This window comes from Bubalus kerabau, chromosome 1 (genome assembly GCF_029407905.1).
Source record: "Bubalus kerabau isolate K-KA32 ecotype Philippines breed swamp buffalo chromosome 1, PCC_UOA_SB_1v2, whole genome shotgun sequence".
Taxonomy (NCBI): Eukaryota; Metazoa; Chordata; class Mammalia; order Artiodactyla; family Bovidae; genus Bubalus; species Bubalus kerabau.
Genome location: NC_073624.1, coordinates 175,950,338 through 175,968,442, shown reverse-complemented (window position 1 = coordinate 175,968,442; position 18,105 = coordinate 175,950,338). Strand labels below are relative to the sequence as shown.

Below are 18,105 nucleotides of genomic sequence, written 5' to 3'. Positions count from 1 at the left end.
GCCAGGGTCCATCCACGATGCTATGGATGCTGGTACCCGCACCCAGTGAACCACGAGCTGCTTCAGCCCAGGGCTGCTTGTGGGCCCTCCTCTTCACCTCGTGCTGCTGCGTCCTTGGCCTGGGCCACTCCATCACTCCACAGAGGCCAGAGCCTCAGCTGGCCTCCCTGCCTCCACTCCTGTCCCCAGGGTAACCTCAGGACCTGCCCTAGAACACACTCTCACCCCACTTCACCCCACTGACAGCATTCAGACCCTGCCGCTCCGCCTGGCACAGGGAGCCTTGTGCCCTTAGCTGGGCTCCACACCCCAGCCCATCCTCCTGGGACTCCACCTGGACCTCTAGGGCCCTCAAACCATTCACAGTCCCCTCAAGCACACGGATGCCCTTTTAAGTGTCTGGCACTGGGCTGAGTGCTTTACGTCCATGGTCTCAGCTAGGGAAGTAGCAGCTCAGGAAGAGCAGCATTCCCCAAAATACAGCACACACAGGCGTTCCTGGCTCCACGGTCCTACCCCACCCTGGCAACACTGATGTTTGGGGCCAGATCACCTCTGTGGAGGCCACCCTGTGCACGGTATGCTACTGAGCAGCATCCCTGGCCTCTGCCCACCTGCTATCAATAGCACCCAACCCAGGTGGGACAACCAAGAGTATCTCCAGACACCGCTCAACATCCCCCGTGGGTGGAACTGCCTGGTGAGAACGCCAGCCCTCCTCGGCATGCTGGGCGGCCTCTGCATGTGCCATCGCGCAACCAGCCTTCTCAACCCATCATAAGCCCCTGTTCCCTCCCTCTGGAGGCTACGACCCAGGGGCATCTCCTCTAGGCAGCCTTCCCTGCCTGCCCTGAACCCCCCGCTCAGACAGGTCAGGTACCTCCCCTTCTACTACTGTCCCCACCAAGCAGAACTGTGATTATCAAGGAGGCAATGGTGGAGCGGGGGAGCACCAGGGAAAAGTGAGAGCTCTGGGACCACCAGGACCTCATTCCCTTCTCCATGAAACCCTGAGCAACCAACTGCTCATTCTCAAGGCCCCCATTTCCTCATACAGAAAATGGAGAACTTCCCTGGCGGTCCTGTGGTTAAGACTGTGCTCCCAGTGAAGGGGGCACTGGTTCAAGACACGGTCAGGGCAGATCCACATGCTGTATCTCAAAACAGAAAAGAAAGAAAACAAAAGTGACAGCATCCATAACACCATCCATAATAAAGTAGTTGCAAGTTACTCAGTGACTTCATTCCTGCAAAGCCCTAGAACAGAGTCTGGCACATACTAAGCCCTCAATACATAAATACTGGGATCTTAACTATTACTTACTTATTTGACCTTCAGGACTGTATCTATTAATAATTCTATCCCCCTCTTCCCAGTGCTCAGCACAAGGCTGGCGCAGAGCAGACTCCAAAAAAAGGTTCCAGATGACTAAATGGATACCCAATGTGTGGGTGCAGGGGTGCACAGATGAATGAGCGTGCAGAGATGCGTGGACGGACGCCTGAGTGCACCGCCGCACGCATGCGCAGATGGATGGGTGCGTGGCCGTGGGGGCACGCGTGCACGGATGGGCGGGTGCGTGGCCGTGGGGGCGTGCGTAACACGGGTAAACGGGTGCATGTGTGGGTTGGTGTTTGGAAGGAGGGAGAGAATGAGAGAAGAGCAGAGAAGTGAGCCCTGTGGAGAAAACCTGGTGCCAGGGTAGAAGGTCTGCAGAGCCCACCCTCCAAGCGGCAGCTCCCCTTCTGATAAGGCACACCCACTTCTGTCGGTCTCCCTGCCTGTGCACGACTTGGCTTTACGACACTGTCGCAGCCCGCTGTCGGGTACTCTGAAGAACTGCCAAATAAAGGCACACCCTGTGCAGGAACAGATCACCCCGTCCTGCCCGATAAAGACCACTGGTGATCGCTGTGGGTTCCCCCAACAGGTCTCCGTCTACACCACACCATGACCAAGAAGACAAAGGGATCTGTGAGATCCCTTTTCTTAGTGGCCTCATTTCCAAACAAAGTCCTACCTGGGTGCTACAAAAAGGGGTCAGAATCTGCAAATGTGCGAGTCAGACAGGGACGTTACTAGGTGACTCCACGCGTGCAGGAATCTGCCCCTTGCCCACGGTTCTCCCAAATGGCACGAGCCTGACCCACAGCTGTGGCCTAGGGCAGCGGGGGCCTTGCTCTGTCCTCCTGCTCTAGGTCTGCCTCTGTCACCTCAGCAGCTCCATCCAGAGGACGACATCCATCCCTCTTGACCCAGAGCAGCATGGAGACAGCCACTGCAGAGCTGGGCTCTGTGCACAGGGCAGACGTGAGCGGCCATAACCAAATCTCAGAAAGAAAACAGTCAGGTTTAGAGAGCTGGATCTAAAAAATTTGTAGGGACTTCCCTGGTGATCCACTGGCTAAGATTCAGTGCTTCCACTGCAGGGGCATAGGCTTGATCCCTGGTTGGGGGATAAAGATACCGCATGCCGTGCAGTGCAGCCAAAAAATAAAATTTTAAATACTTGTGTTTAATAGGAACAAAACTGACGCTTTAAAATAAAGGGGGGGAGGTGGAGAATGCATAAAATTTTATCTAAACTTGCAGCAGAATTGAAAGTACCTTTACCTTAGGTTCACAGGGAGGAAAAAAAAATGAAAAATAGAAAGGAAATACAAACATATATAACCACACTCCTCTCCTAGAGGTCTGGCTTCAAGTCCAGCTTGGCCTGTCCTCAGTCCTGGGCAGCGAGAGCACCTTTGAGTTGCCGCCCCATGCATGCTGGGAAGCCTCTGTGAGCTGCGCCCTGTGAGGCCCCGAGCCAGCCCAAATGCAGTGACTACTCCATCCACAGCAGCTCCTGGGAAAACTGATGGTGCACGGCTGTGCCGTAAGGCCTTGAAGTGTCGGGGGAGGTGGCAGGGTGGCATACCAACCAGATTCAGCAGTAGTGCCCTGTATGAAAGAACCACTTACCCTGCCCAGGACATCAAGAGGCAGCTTGGAGTTCATGAGGACTGGCTTGACTTTGTCTCCAGACAGCAAACCACTGACAGGTAAGAGGCTTTCAAAAATTCCATCAAATTTTGCCTTTTCTTCTACCTAGTTGGAAAGAAACAGCCTGAGTGAGGGGAAAAGTATGAGTGTCCAAAATGAGCCCTGACCTTGAAGCTGACTGAAAGTGGGCAAGGATCCAGCATTGGGCTCACCTAAGAGCACAGGACAGTCTTCCTGCACTTCCAAAGTAAAGTCTAGGCAGAAGGACACAGTCCTCGAGCAACTACGGATATGGTGGCAAAGGTCAACAGGGGAGAGAGGAGCCTGGCAGACTAATGGTTCATGGAGTCACAAGAGTCGGACATCACTTAGTGACTAAACAACAACAAAAACAGCCCAAGGTAATCCAGAGATTCAATCCCCATCAAAATACCAATGGCATTTTTCATAGAATGAGAACAAGTAATTTTAAAATTTGTATGGAAATGCAAAAGACTTCAAATAGCCAAAATAGTCTTGAGAAAAAAGGCAGAGCTGGAAATATCAAGCTCCCTAACCTCAGACTATACTGCATAGCTACAGCAATCAAAACAGTATCCTACTGGTTCAAAAACAGACACAAAGATCAAAGGAACACAACGGAAAGCCTGGAAATAAAGCCATACACTTATGCTCAATTAATCTAAGACAAATGAGGCAAAAACATACACTGCAGAAACGACAGTCCGTTCAGTAAGTGGTGCCAGGGAAACCGGGCAGCTACATGTGAAAGAAAGAAACCAGAACGTTGTCTTACACCACATACAAAAATATGCTCAAAGTGAATTAAAGACCTAAGTGTAAGACCAGAAAACCCCTAGAAGAAAACATAGGCACAACACTCTTTGATATAAATTGTGGTGATATTTCTTTAGATCTGTCTCCTAAAGCAAACAAAAGCAAAAACAAAAAGAAAGAAATGGAACCTAATTAAAAGCTTCTGCACAGCACAGAAAACCATCAACAAAACGAGAAGGCAGAGAGACAAGACGGCAGAGGAGCAGGTGGAAGTGGAGTACATCTCTCTCCACAGATGCATCAGGAGTACATCTTCAGATGCAGAAGATCTTGCAGAGAACAGCTGAGTACAGGCAGGAGTCCCTGACCACCGGAAAGGAACACAGACTCAAGACCCAGCACCTCCCAACTGCCGGGAGCGCCCAGAGCAGGATACCGCACCCAAATAAGGAGCCAGGTGAGAACACAAACCCAGTCATCAGCAGACAGGCTTCCCCCAGATACCCCAAAACACACCACCTCACACAGCCCTGTCACCTCCTCCCACCAGAACACAAGCACAAGCCCCTCCTGACATGAAGCCTACAGAGGCCACTGGACCAACCTCACTCGCCGAGCGCAGAGACCAAAACTGAGAGGAACTGTGACCCTCTAACCACAGGAGAGGAGACCTCAAACACAGTAAGCTAGACAAAATGAAAAGATGAGAAGCACTGTGCAAATGAAGGGATGAGGTAAAACTCACAAGACCAAGGAAGAGGAAATAGGTAAACTACCTGAAAAAGAATTCAGAGTAATGTTAGCAAAGATGGTCCAAAATCTCAAAAACAGAATGGGGAAAACACAAGAATCATTCAACACACTTAACAAGGACCCAGAGTCGGACACGACTGAAGCGACTTAGCAGCAGCAGCAGCAAAAGAAATAAAGAAAAAATAAACAGTGACGAACAACACAATTACTGAAATGAAAAATACTCCAGAAGGAATCAATAGCAGAATAACTGAGGCAGAAGAATGGATAAGTGAGGTGGAATGGTGGAAATTCCACCTCATAACGGTGGAAATGACTACTAAAGAGCAGAATAAAGAAAAAAACAATGAAAAAAAACTGAGGACGGTCTCAGAGACCTCTGAAACAATATCAAATGCACCAATATTCAAATTATAGAGGTCCTAGAAGAAGAAGAGAAGAAGAAAGTGTAAGAGAAAAATTTTGGAAAGATTATAGTTGAAAACTTCCCCAACATAGGAAAGGAATAGGAAAGTCCATCAAATCCAAGAAACACAGAGTCCCATACAGGATAAACCCAAGGAGAAACACACTGAGACTTTTATTAATCAAACTAACAGAAGTTAGACACAAAAGAAAAGTATGAAAAGCAGCAGGTAATATACTTGCTGCTTTGGGAAACCCCATATGCTTAACAGCTGATCTTTAAGGAGAAACTCTGCAGGCCAGAAGGGAGTGGCAGGATACACTTTAAGTAATGAAAGGGAAAAATCTACAACCGAGATTACTCTACCCAGCAAGGATCTCATTCAAAATTGACAGACAGAGCAAAAGCTTTAATAGCAAGCAGAAGCAAAGGAATTCAGGAGCACCAAATTAGCTTTACAACAAATGCTAAAGGGACTTCTATAAGCAGGAAACACAAGAGAAGGAAAAGACCTACAAAAACAAACCCAAAACAATAAAATGCGAATAGGAACACATATATCAATAATTACTTAAAATGTAAACTGATTAAACACTCCAACCAAAGACACCAACTGGCTGAATGGATACAAAAACAAGACCCATGTATATGCTGTCTACAAGAGACCCACTTCAGACCTAGAGACACGTATAGACTGAAAATGAGAGGATGGGAAAAGATTTTCCATGCAAATGGAAATCAAAAGAAAGCCAGAGCAGTAATTCTCATTACCAGACAAAACAGACCCTAAAATAAACAATATTACAAGAGATAAGGACACTACATAATGATTATGGGATCGATCCAAAAAGAAGACCCAACAATTGTAAACATTGATGCAACCAGCATAGGAGTGTGCTCAGTCGCTTCAGTCACGTCCAGCTCTTTGTGACCCTATGGACTGTAGCCCACCAGGATTCTCAGTCCATGGAATTCTCTAGGCAAGAATACTGGAGTGGCTTGCCATTTTCTTCTCCAGGGGATCCTTCCGACCCAGGGATCAAACCTACGTCTCCTGCACTGCAGGCGGATTCTCTACCACTGAGCCACCAGGGAAGCCAAATACATAAGGCAAACACTAACAGACATAAAAAGGGAAATCAACAGTAACACCATAACAGTGGGTGACTTTTACACCCCCACTTACACCAATGGACAGATTATCCACAGAGAAAATTAATAAGAAAACACAAGCTTTAAATAGACCTAATTGATATCTTCAGGACATTTACCCAAACGGAGAAGAATACCCTTTCTTCTCAAATGCCACATGGAACATTCTCCAAGATAGATCACATCTCAGGTCACAAGTCAAGCCTTGGTAAATTTAAGAAAACTGAAGTTGTATTAAGCATCTTTTCTGACTACAACACTATGAGACTACATATCAATTAGGGATATCTAGGGGGGAAAAATGTAAAAAAACACAAATATGTGGAGATTAAATATGCTTCTAAATAACCAACAGGTTACTGAAGATGTCAAGGAGGAAATTTTAAAAATACCTAAAAAAAAAAAGTGACAATGAAAACATGATGACTCAAAACCTATGGGATGCTGCAAAAGCAGCTCTACAGGAAGTTTAGCGCAATGCAATTCTACCTCAAGGAGCAGGAAAACATCAAATGCACAACGCTACCTTATACCTAAAGCAACTGGGAAAAGAACAAAAAAAACCCAAAGCTCGTAGAAGGAAATAAATCATAAAGATCAGAGCAGAAATAAATGAAAAAGAAATGGAGGAAACAATAGCAAAGATTAACAAAACTAAAAGCTGTTTCTTTGAGAAGATAAACAAAATTGACAAATCATTATCCAGAATCACCAAGAAAAAAGGGAGAAGACTAAAATCAATAAAATCAGAGATGAAAGGTAGCCTATGAATGGAAGAAGAGATGTGGAAATGGTTTACCTCGTAAGGGGTTAATATCTAAAAATATACAGAGAACTCATTCAACTCAGTATCAAAAACCAAACAACCGGATTAACCAACAGGCAGAGGATCTGAACAGACATGTTTCCAAAGAAGTATTACAGATGGCCAGCAGACACATGAAAAGATGCTCAATGTCATCACCAGGGAAATGCAAATCAAAGCCACAACGAGGTATCACCTCACACCGGTCAGAATGGCTACCGACAAAAAGACAACAAACAACAAACGTCAGTGCGAGTGTAGAAACAACCTTGTGCCCTGTTGGCAGGATCATAAAACGGTCCGGCCATGACCGGAAACAGCATGGAAGCGCCTCAACAAATTAGAAGAGTCATACAATCCAGCAATTCCACTTCTGGGTATTTTTCCAAAGAAAATAAAAACCCTAATTGGAAAAGACGTGATCCCTATGTCCACTAAAGTATTATTTACAAGAGCCAAGATACGGAAGCAACCCAAGTGTCAATCAATAGAAGACTGAAAAGAAAGTGTGGTGGGGGACATTTTTTACCCCTATTCTTTACCACTGGGCCTGGGGGCTCAGTGGTAAAGACTCTGCTTGTCAATGCAGGAGACACGGGTTTGATCCCTGATCCAGGAAGATCCCACATGCTGCAGAGCAACCAAGCCCACATGCCACAACTGCCGTGCCTGTACTCTCGAGCGCAGGAGCCACAACTACCGAGTCCACAGGCGGCCACGACTAAGGCCCGCGTGCCCCAGAGCTCGCACTCCGCGCGAGAAAAGCCACCACCGGGAGAGGCCCGCACACCGCAGCCAGACAGTGAGCCTCCACTCACTGCAACGAGAGAAAAGCCTCAGACAGCCAAAACTAAAGAAAATGTATTTTTTAAAAGATGTGGTGTGTGTACACAATGAATTATTACTCATTAAAAAAAAAGAAATCTTGCCAGTCATGACAACATGGATGGATCTAGAGGGTTTCATGCTAGATGAAAGAAGACAGAAAAAAAGAAAAACCAGATGACCTCACTTACATGTGGAATCTAAGAAACAAAACAGAATGAAAACACTCTTCGATACAAAGAAGAAACAGGTGGTTCCCAGAGGGGAGGGGGTAGAAGGCTGGGCAAACAGCTGAAAGGAATTAAAGGGTACACACTGGAAGGTACAAAACAAATAAGCCCGGGGATGCAATGCACAGCACAAGGAATATGGTAACACTGTAGGGACTTTAGGTGCAGACAGATGCTTACTAGGCTTACCATGGTGATCATCAACACATGCAAATGTCAAATCGCTATGAAAAGTAGCATAACTCTGAAACTGAAACTAACAGAATGCTGTACATCAACTATATTTCAATTTTAAAAAACAGTTACGATAGTGAACCGGGACTTCCCAGGTAACTCAGTGAAAGGATCCACCCGCCAGTGCAGGAGGCACAGGAGGCTCGGGCTCCATCCCTGGGTCGGGACGATCCCCTGGAGGAGGAAATGGCAGCCCACTCCAGTATTCCTGACAGGATAGTCCCGTGGACAGATGAGCCTGGCAGGCTACAGTCCATGGGGTCGCAGAGAGTCGGACACAACTGAGCACGCATGCATGCAAGACAGTGAATGTGCGACATATATTTTACCGCAATTCAAAAGAAAGAAACTGAAATCAGAACACAGGCAGACACTGAGCGCGCGCCTTGCTGTCAGCACTGAGAAGCCCACCTCCCTCCATCTGCCTGGAGTGTGGAATTCTCCATGGATCTGTCAGACTTGCCGACTCTGGCTTCAGGAAGCCTAGGGACTTTCACAACAGAAAAGATGGCTAACAATGGTCACTGATCCCTGAAGGGACCCGAAGCTCTCTGCCCATCACAGCACCATTCCTTCCCCAACTCCCCTCTTCAAGGCCTCACAGGCTCCTCAGCCACCAGCTCTTCTCTTGAGGACTCAACACAGCCCCTGCTGGAAAGGGGCTGAAATGGTCTGAGGAGTAATAAGAGCCCTTTAGAACCATCTTTCACAATGAAGCAGATGCTTTTCAAAGTAGATGCCATGCAACTGGACTACACAGAAAGAAATCCTTCCGAACTATGATCTCAGTTGGCAAAGTGCCTGATTTATCACAAAGGCAACTCCTTGCCCCGGGTCAGCTGAGGCCTCCCCGCCCTGTCCCTGCACAGACCTCTCCCCGGGGTTCCCTCCTTGAACCCTTCCAAGGGTCCAACCCTATAAAAAAGGACAAAACCACCTGGGCTGGGAGGTGTCTATTTTTTTTTTTAATTTACTTTTAATTGGAGGATAATCGCTTTACAATGTGGCATTGGTTTCTGCTGTACAACATGAATCAGCCGTAAGTATACATATACCCCCTCCCTCTTAAGCTTCCCCCACCCCAGCCCCTCCCAACCCTCTGGGCCATCACAGAGCACCGAGCTTCCTGTGTCATACGCAGTTTGCCACTGGCTGGCTGTCTCACACACGGCAGTGCACACAGTCAAGGCCACTCTCCCAGCTAATCCCACCCTCTCTTTCCTTCGCTCTGTCCACAAGCCTGTTCTGCACTTCTGAGTCTCTACCCCTGCCCTGCAAATAGGTTCATCAGTACCATTTTTCTAGATTCCATACATATGCATTAATACATGACATCTGTTTTCCTCTTTCTGACTTACTTCACTCTGTATAACAGGTTCTGGGTTCATCCGCCTCACTTCAACTGAAGAGAGGTGTCTATTCGATAGCAGGACTGCTATTAATGCTGGTATTTAAGCCAAATAAAACTGAGGCAACGTAACAACAGTGAGCTGGGAGGAATCTCACTGGGAGACCATCTGAGTCATACACAAATTGCCTTCAGGAGTAATTCTGCACTTATTAAGAGACACATCACTCATTTCTTTTCTTTCTAGAAGCAGTAAGACAGCTCTGTGGCCTTAACGTCCTGTCTTTAAAAGAACACTATAAGTGGTGAGAGAAGTTTTTCAAAAAGAAACGACAGCAACAGAGAGAAAAGAACTGTATCATAGCATAAACTGGCTGGAAATAAGGGAGAAAGCTATGAAGACATTTTGGAAGTCTTCAAGCTTCAGAGTTCGCACAATTTCTCCTTCTATCCTGATTAACCTACCCGGGCAGCAAAATCACAGATCATGAGCTAGAAACACAAGGTATCCACTGTGAAATTTTCAGAATGCAACATCTGCCTGCCTTAGTAGGCAACAACACCCAATTACAGGAAAAGGTGATGGTTTTTTGCAAAAGACTCTAATTTGGAAAAGTATTTCATCCAAATTCTGTGGCACAGTCACTCTGAAACAAAGTGGATACAATCATCCTATGAAACATGCTGAACGTCATAAGTGACTAAAACAAATGCAAGTGAAAGACAGCTGCAGGGGCCTGGCCGGGCACTTACCCTCACAGCCCAGTGGGCCTCTGCAGAAGGCGCCGTGACCATGAGAGGGCTGCTGCTGTCATGCTGAGGAGAAAGAGAAAGACTCCACTGTAGCTGGCACCGAATTCTACTACAGGAGCATGTGTTCACTGTAAGGATATCCATTTCACAGTGCTTTCAAAAGGGAGAAAGATCTCAGAAAGTTAAACACAGAATTACCACATCACTCAGCAATTCTCCTCCTAGGTACAGACCCCAAAGAACTGAAAACAGGTGTGCAAACAATTCCTTGTACGTGAATTATTATGTCCACCAACAGACAAATGGATCAACAAAATGAGGCAAACCACAGAATGCAATCTTACTCGGTCATGAAAAGGCATGAAGTACTGACACGTGCTACAAAGTGGATGAACCTTGAAAACATCATGCTGACTGAAAGAAACAAGATGCGTGAGTCTATAAAATGCACAGAGATAGAAAGCAGACTAGTGGCTGCCAAGGGCTGGGGGCAGGGTGGGGGGGCGGGCAGAATCGAGCATGATTACTTCATGGGTACACGGTTTTCTTTGGGGGACTATGACAATGTTCTAGAACAGACAGAGGTGATGGCTGCACAATGCTGTGAATGCACTAAACAGCACCCAATGGTTCACTTTTAAAATCAATTTTAGATTATGTGAATCTCCCCGCAATTAAAAAAAAATTAAAAAGAGAGAGAAAAAACATGGAGAGAGAGAGAGACGAACAGATCAATTAGAGAAGCATGGAGGTTTCTGACACTTACAAATTTAGGCGGTGGCATGTTCAAATTCAGATTGCTCAAGGTGACTTCGTGGCCGCTCTGTGCACAGGCCACTAGTCTCAGTGCAACATAGAAACCCTGCAAATCCAAGAGAGGGGGACGCGTGAACCCCACCCAGCTGGCCACGGTGGTGGAGGAGCTGTCTGCAGTCAGGGGGTTTGGGGGACAAGGGGTTTCATTTCACTTCAGCAGGGGAGCCCACACATGCTCAAGTGTCTTATAGACTCCAGCAGAACCGGCCTCACCCTGGGAGCACTTTTTAAATGAATGTGCTAAAACAGACTTAGCCCATTGCTTTCTGAACGCTATAAAATTTCAAACAGGTATATTTTCAGAAACAATGAGCCCTCAACATTTAGGAAATGCTGGCGTGTCCAGTTTTAAGTCTAAAGGGTGGTTCAAATATGCACTGACTTTTTAGAAATGGTTTGGAATAGACGCAGCTGTTTGGGACTTGACACTCATGATTCGGTGGATCCCCCTGGCCTCGCTGAACAGAGTATCCTCCACTCACCCCCCGCTCCTCAGTGGCCAGATGTGGACTTCATCTCCCACACAGGGACAAAGGACCTGAACTAGGGGCCTTGCCTCCTCCTCACCCTCCTCCGAAGCGAAGACTGGCCATGCCACAGGCTTAGGGGACTTGTGCAGGATCACCTAGTTTTTCTAAATTGATCAACAGGCCTAAGAACATGGATTCTCTTTAAAGCTATAAACACAATTATTGTTTTAAAATCTTCTTCATAGAAATGTGAGCACTAGAGCAGCCTTTCTCAGGCTGATGTCTACAGAATGTCTGTGCAGCATGTAGAGAAACGGGGACATCGGTAAAGTTAGAAGATCTGCATTCAGCAAAGATAACAGGGTTCTTGGGGCTTCCTTGGTGGTCCAGTGGTTAAGACTCCACACTCCCAACGCAGGGGGCAGGGGTCTGGTCACTGGTCAGGGAACTAAGATCCCACATGCCATGTGCTGCAGCCAAAAAATTTTTAAAAAGAGAAATAAAACAGGGTTCATTCCCACAAAGGTCCTCTGAACCCTTCACACACAAGCGCGCTATGAATCTCAAGCAAGGCAGGAGCAGCGGATGGCGCTTACTCCACAGGTCGATCACGGACAGTGATCCACACCCCTTGGAATAGAGTTTGGGGAAAGACTGAACTAAATTAAAACATGGCCAGTTAAAAATCATAAGTACTAGCTTCCCAGGTGGCACAGTGGTGAAGAATCCAACTGCCAATACACAAAAAGTCTAAAGTACTGTAACATTCCACTTACGGAATACTCTCAAAATGACGGGATTACATCATAGAAGGAACCAGTGGTTGCCAGGGTTCAGGGTGTGACGCCCAGAGGGCAGCATGAGGAGGATTCTTCGGGGGCAGTGAGAATGTTCTAATCCTGACAGTGGCGGTGGTTACTTGAATCTATGCGAGTGATACCATTACACAGAATTCTATACACCAGAGACCAAAACCACACCCAAGTGCCTGTGAACATGGTCAGCTCTGGGTTAGGCCTCCGGTCTGGCGTCATGCGGACCTGAGCACCGTGCTTCGGGAGAGCAGGGGAAGGACACACGAGAACAATCTCAACCATTTTCTGCAACTTCCCTGAAAGAACATTTGGAAAACATCTGAATCACTTGTAACCACACAAAATATTAAGAAGATTACGCTAACCAGGAAACACGGCTCCAAGAGTTCAAGAGGCCTTTATTTTGAAATGAACCCTTGCCGCTGTAACAGCCTGACGGCCCCACTTAGGCCTGGTGACACTCGTCAGTGGCAACAACAAGGGAGCAAGTGCAGAGGCGACCCGGCCTGGGGGCTCTGGCCCAGCCCCTCCACTGCCCCGGTGTGTACGTGTATGTACCTGTTTGTCCAAGTACCCTTTACCTTCTGGGTCGGCCAAGTCCCATATCTGTGGAAACACAAAAGGGCTCATGAGTGTGACCGCCGATCATTTCCTCAGCAAACAGGAGCCATCGTCGCCACTCACCTATACATGTGAGCCTTATGTATAGGTCCCAGCAGCCAGACTCAGACGAGGTGAACGGCCTGGACCCCTCCCTCTCCCCAGCGAGGCACACAGCAGGCAGCAGCACAGTCCAGAGAACTCCCAAGGGTACCAGGCTCCAAGGCCAACTATAAGTCCATAGCTAAGACCCCAAGAGGGCTCAGGCCCCTTGTCTGCTGCTACCCAAGCAAAGGGGGGCAGCAACCATTAAAGCATTTGCATCCACCCGTTACAGCCCCTAGAGGTTCGCAGTGGCCAGCCTGCTTCCCGAGAGGAGTACAGACCCCACGAAGAGGGGTCTGCACAGGCCAGTGTTCACCTGCCAGGGGAGCCCTGAGGGTGGTCGCAGAAGAGAAATCGCTATGGTTCATCACCTACCTTCCCAAGGATAATGTCTGAGAGCCCAGACTTCTTTAGAAAAAGTGCAGCTTCACTCGCCCCAACTCGCCCTGTGTATGCTGGGTCTACCTGGAATTGGGGAGCAACACTTGAGATAAGGCTTTGGCAGCCGAGCAGCAGGTAAAGCAACACCCATGACACTGGCTGCTAGCTGACAGCTGGGAAACAGAAAGGGAGGGAAGGCCTCTCTGGGTTGCAATTCACAGCTGGGGGTTTCCAAGTTACTCCCTCTCCAAGCTCAATCCAGAAAGACACTAGTGAAAACTTACCTGCTTGTAGTAAGACTCATATAATGGATTTCCAGCGGGAATCTGTAAACAAAACCACAGACATTGGTCAAATGTGGACACAAAGCCTCTCTTTAAAAAAGTGTCATCCCTAAATCTGTCATCACCAAAATACCTAAATATTAAAATCAAAATGTAGGCACTTTAAATGTCCTCTCTACACAGATTCCCTGGAGGAGGAAATGGCAACCCACTCCAGTGTTCTTACCTGGGAAATCTCATGGACAGAGGAGCCTCTCAGGCTCCAGTCCATGGGGTTGCAAGGAGTCAGACACGACTGAGCAACTTAACAACAAAAAACACAGACTGCAGTTTATTCTCAGACAGACATCTCACACTTCCTCAGTTTAGAAAAAGGAAATGTTAATGCTCTCAAATAAGTCCTGACTCCAACACAAACCAGGCGGTTGTTCAGGAAGGAGTTGGTTTCGATTCACTCACTGACCGATGGGATTTCGGTGCATCCGGGAGCTCACGGGGAACAGACACCATTATCCTTTGAGACTGTTCTCTGGCTCCAGAGCCGGAATAGGAGTCTCCGCAAGTCACCATGAATCACCAGTCACACCAGCTTCAGACTGGTTTCCCTGCTCCAAGGCTTATCCCCACCCATCTGGCCTTCCTCCAGCCACCCACCCGAAGGACTGGGCAAAAAGGCACTGACCAGCCCCAGGCACCAGGAAAGACGTGGCCAGTGACAGCTCCCACTAGGACAAGCAGGAAGTTCAAAGTCCTCAGCCTGGCACGGAAGACACTCCACATTCCGGCCATCAGATTTCCTAAGATGCTGTTGTTCAGAGAAGATAACCACCTGATCTACAGTCAAGAGGCTAATTGAGACATGCCTGGATTCAGCTTGGTGGAGGCCAAACCTCACACATCCACCAGTGTCTGTGGTCTCTTTCCAACCTCAGCGAGTCACCCCCCCAGTGACGAGAAGATCTGCGGGAGTGTGCCAGCAGGGGCAGGAATTCAGCACCTCTAAGGAGACTCTTAAAAGTCCCTTGGACTGAAAGGAGATCCAACCAGTCCATTCTGAAGGAGATCAGCCCTGGGATTTCTTTGGAAGGAATGATGCTAAAGCTGAAACTCCAGTACTTTGGCCACCTCATGCGAAGAGTTGACTCATTGGAAAAGACTCTGATGCTGGGAAGGATTGGGGGCAGGAGGAGAAGGGGACAGAGGATGAGATGGCTGGATGGCATCACTGACTTGATGGACCTGAGTCTGAGTGAACTCCAGAAGTTGGTGATGGACAGGGAGGCCTGGCGTGCTGTGATTCATGGGGTCACAAAGAGTCGGACACGACTGAGCGACTGAACTGAACTGAACTGAAGGTGCTGGCTGCAGTCACCATCTGCAGTGATCTTGGAGCCCAAAAAATTGAAGTCTGACACTCTTTCCACTGTTTCCCCATCTATTTCCCATGAAGTGATGGGACCAGATGCCACGATCTTCTTTTAATGAATGTTGAGCTTTAAGCCAACTTTTTCACTCTCCTCTTTCACTTTCATTAAGAGGCTTTTTAGTGATTTTTCACTTTCTGCCATAAGGGTGGTGTCATCTGCATATCTGAGGTTATTGATATTTCTCCCGGCAATCTTGATTCCAGCTTGTGCTTCCTCCAGCCCAGGGTTTCTCATGATGTACTCTGCATATAAGGTAAATAAGCAGGGTGACAGTATACAGCCTTGATGTACTCCTTTTCCTATTTGGAACCAGTCTGTTGTTCCATGTCCAGTTCCAACTGTTGCTTCCTGACCTGCATACAGGTTTCTCAAGGAGATCCAACCAGTCCATTCTAAAGGAGATCAGCCCTGGGTGTTCTTTGAAAGGAATGATGCTAAAGCTGAAACTCCAGTACTTTGGCCACCTCATACAAAGAGTTGACTCATTGGAAAAGACTCTGATGCTGGGAGGGACTGGGGGCATGAGGAAAAGGGGACGACAGAGGATGAGATGGCTGGATGGCATCATCAACTCAATAGATGTGAGTCTGAGTGAACTCTGGGAGTTGGTGATGGACAGGGAGGCCTGGCGTGCTGTGATTCATGGGGTCACAAATAGTCGGATACGACTGAGTGACTGAACTGAACTGAACTGAAGGTGCTGGCTGTAAAGGCTCTTACACGTGTTGGTCTTTTATTTCGTGAAAGGAAAAAAGCGGGACACTGCAAAGGTGCTGTTGACTTAGGGAGCTGAGAAAAGCGAAGAAGACAACATTATGCTTAATCGTATGAAGAACAGGTGTATAAACAGCTAAAGAGAAGAACGCCAGGAAAAATGAGTCCCGGATGACAGTGCTCATTTTAAAAGTCTTCAAACACTGTTGTGCAATTTTTCATAATGAATAAAATGGGGGAGGGGGGTTTGTTTCAGCTACAATCACTGACTTGAACCAGCCCAAGGCTCGCATACTACTGTGTGGTAAAAAGTCACTTCAGTTTAAAAATAATGCCCAGGTTACGGTCAGCTTCTCCGGGGGACAGCAACACCTGCAAACACAGGAAGAAGTGAAAGTACAAGAAGAGCAGCAGCAGAGGATGGAAATAGAAGAAAAGGAGCACAGAGGCCTGAACGGAGGCGGAGGAGAGTCAGAACGAAAGAAAGGAGGGGAGTCCTGGGAAGGCAGACGGAGAGGGGCAGCGCAATGTGGACAAGCCAGAAACGGGACTTCCCCAGTGCTCCAGTGGCCAAGACCCCACTTTCCCGATGTAGAAGCCCACAGTTCAGTCCCTGGTCAGGGCACCATTCCCACATGTAACTAGACTTCCCTCAAGCTGCACCTAAGACCTGCTGCAGCCAAAATGAATACATAAATATTTTTTAAATATACTGCTATGTGATAAAGGTATCTTATAAAAAAAAAAAAAAAAGGGCAAGAAAGGAGGGTAAAGACCGATGCTTGAGAAAGAAAAGATGACACCACGGGAAGAAACGAAGAGCTAAGGGGGCTTCCCGGACAGCCCAGCGGTTAGGACTTGGTGCTCTCATTGCCGTGGGCCCAGGGTCAAGCTCTGGTCAGGGAATTCAGATTCAGCAAGCAGTGTGGCACAGCCGGAAAAAAAGCTAAGTGTACAGCAGCTACAGCAACTCCCGGGCTGGCAGCTTCCTCCCGCCCTGGGCCCCTGCAGATACCATTCTGGGGGAGGCTGCCCCCCTTAGCTTCTAATGACTTAGACAGTAGTGACCACCATCACACCCTGTTTGATTGCCAGAATTTAAAATTCCATATGAAATATAGAATTCAACAGCAAAAAAACCCAACAACCCACTATGACTTGAAGTCTTCATATGCCTATGAAGAAATAGGCAGAGGATCTGAACAGACACTTTTCCAAAGAAAATATTACAGATGACCAATAGGCATGTGAAAAGACACGCAACATCACTAATCATAAGGGAAAGGCAAATCAAAAACTACAGTATCCCACCTCACACTGGGTAGAAAGGCTAGCATCAAAAAGATTAAAAAGTAACAAGTATTGGTGAGGGTGTGGAGAAAAGGGAACCCTTGAACACTGTTGGTGGGGTCTAAGTGGCTACGGCTGCTATCAAAGACAATACGGAGAGTTCTCAGAAAATTAAAAACAGAACTACCATGCGATCCAGCAATTTCACTGCTGGGTGCTTATCCAAAGGAAATGAAAACACTAACTCAAAGGAGAACAAACAAACAAACACCTCCATGGCCACAGCGGCATTGTTTACAACAGCCAAGACCTGGGAGCAAACTAAAAATTTACTCGCTGATGGATGAATGGATAAAGAAGGCGTGGTGTGTACACACACATTCAGAGGAACACTACTCAGTCCTTAAAGAAGGAGGTCTTGCCATTTGTGACAACGTGAATGAACCCTGAGGGCATTATGCTAAGTGAAATAAGTTAAACAGGGAAAGACAATTTCACTTGTATGTGGATCTGAAAAACAAAAAGCCAAACCCACAGATACAGAGAACAGAAGGGTGGTTGCCAGAGGTGGGAAGGGGGCGGGGTGGTGGGCAAAATGGGTAAAGGTAGTCGAAAGGTACAAACTTCTCAGGATAAAATAAGTTAGTTAATAATATTGTATTGTATACTGAAAGTTACTAAGAGGACATCTTAAAAGTTCTCATCACAAGAAAAGAAACTTTATAACTATGTGTGGTGATGGTGTTAAGTATTGTGATCATTTCACAACATGAATAACAAATAAATAAATAACAAATAACAAATCATCACATTGTACAGGTGAGACTAACATAATGTTATATAGGTCAACTGCAATCTCAATTTAAACTAATTAACTAATTAAAGGTCTACATGCTCTCCAAACACATCACCCTGGAGGAACAAGGCAAGTGAG

General features: G+C 47.0%; 1 protein-coding gene across 6 annotated transcripts in view; it reads right to left on the bottom strand.

Moving 5' to 3' along the window:
- Positions 1-18,105, bottom strand: part of EPS15L1 (epidermal growth factor receptor pathway substrate 15 like 1) — a 106,627-nt gene that overhangs the window by 66,298 nt on the left and 22,224 nt on the right. For all 6 annotated transcript variants that reach the window (XM_055542016.1, XM_055542026.1, XM_055542042.1 and 3 more), the window contains exons 2-7: positions 13,741-13,782; positions 13,451-13,540; positions 12,929-12,976; positions 11,036-11,131; positions 10,270-10,332; positions 2,966-3,091 (exon numbers count right to left, since the gene is read on the bottom strand). In XM_055542016.1, coding sequence (XP_055397991.1) covers positions 2,966-3,091; positions 10,270-10,332; positions 11,036-11,131; positions 12,929-12,976; positions 13,451-13,540; positions 13,741-13,782 — 465 coding nt within the window. The remainder of the gene's footprint in view (positions 1-2,965; positions 3,092-10,269; positions 10,333-11,035; positions 11,132-12,928; positions 12,977-13,450; positions 13,541-13,740; positions 13,783-18,105) is intronic.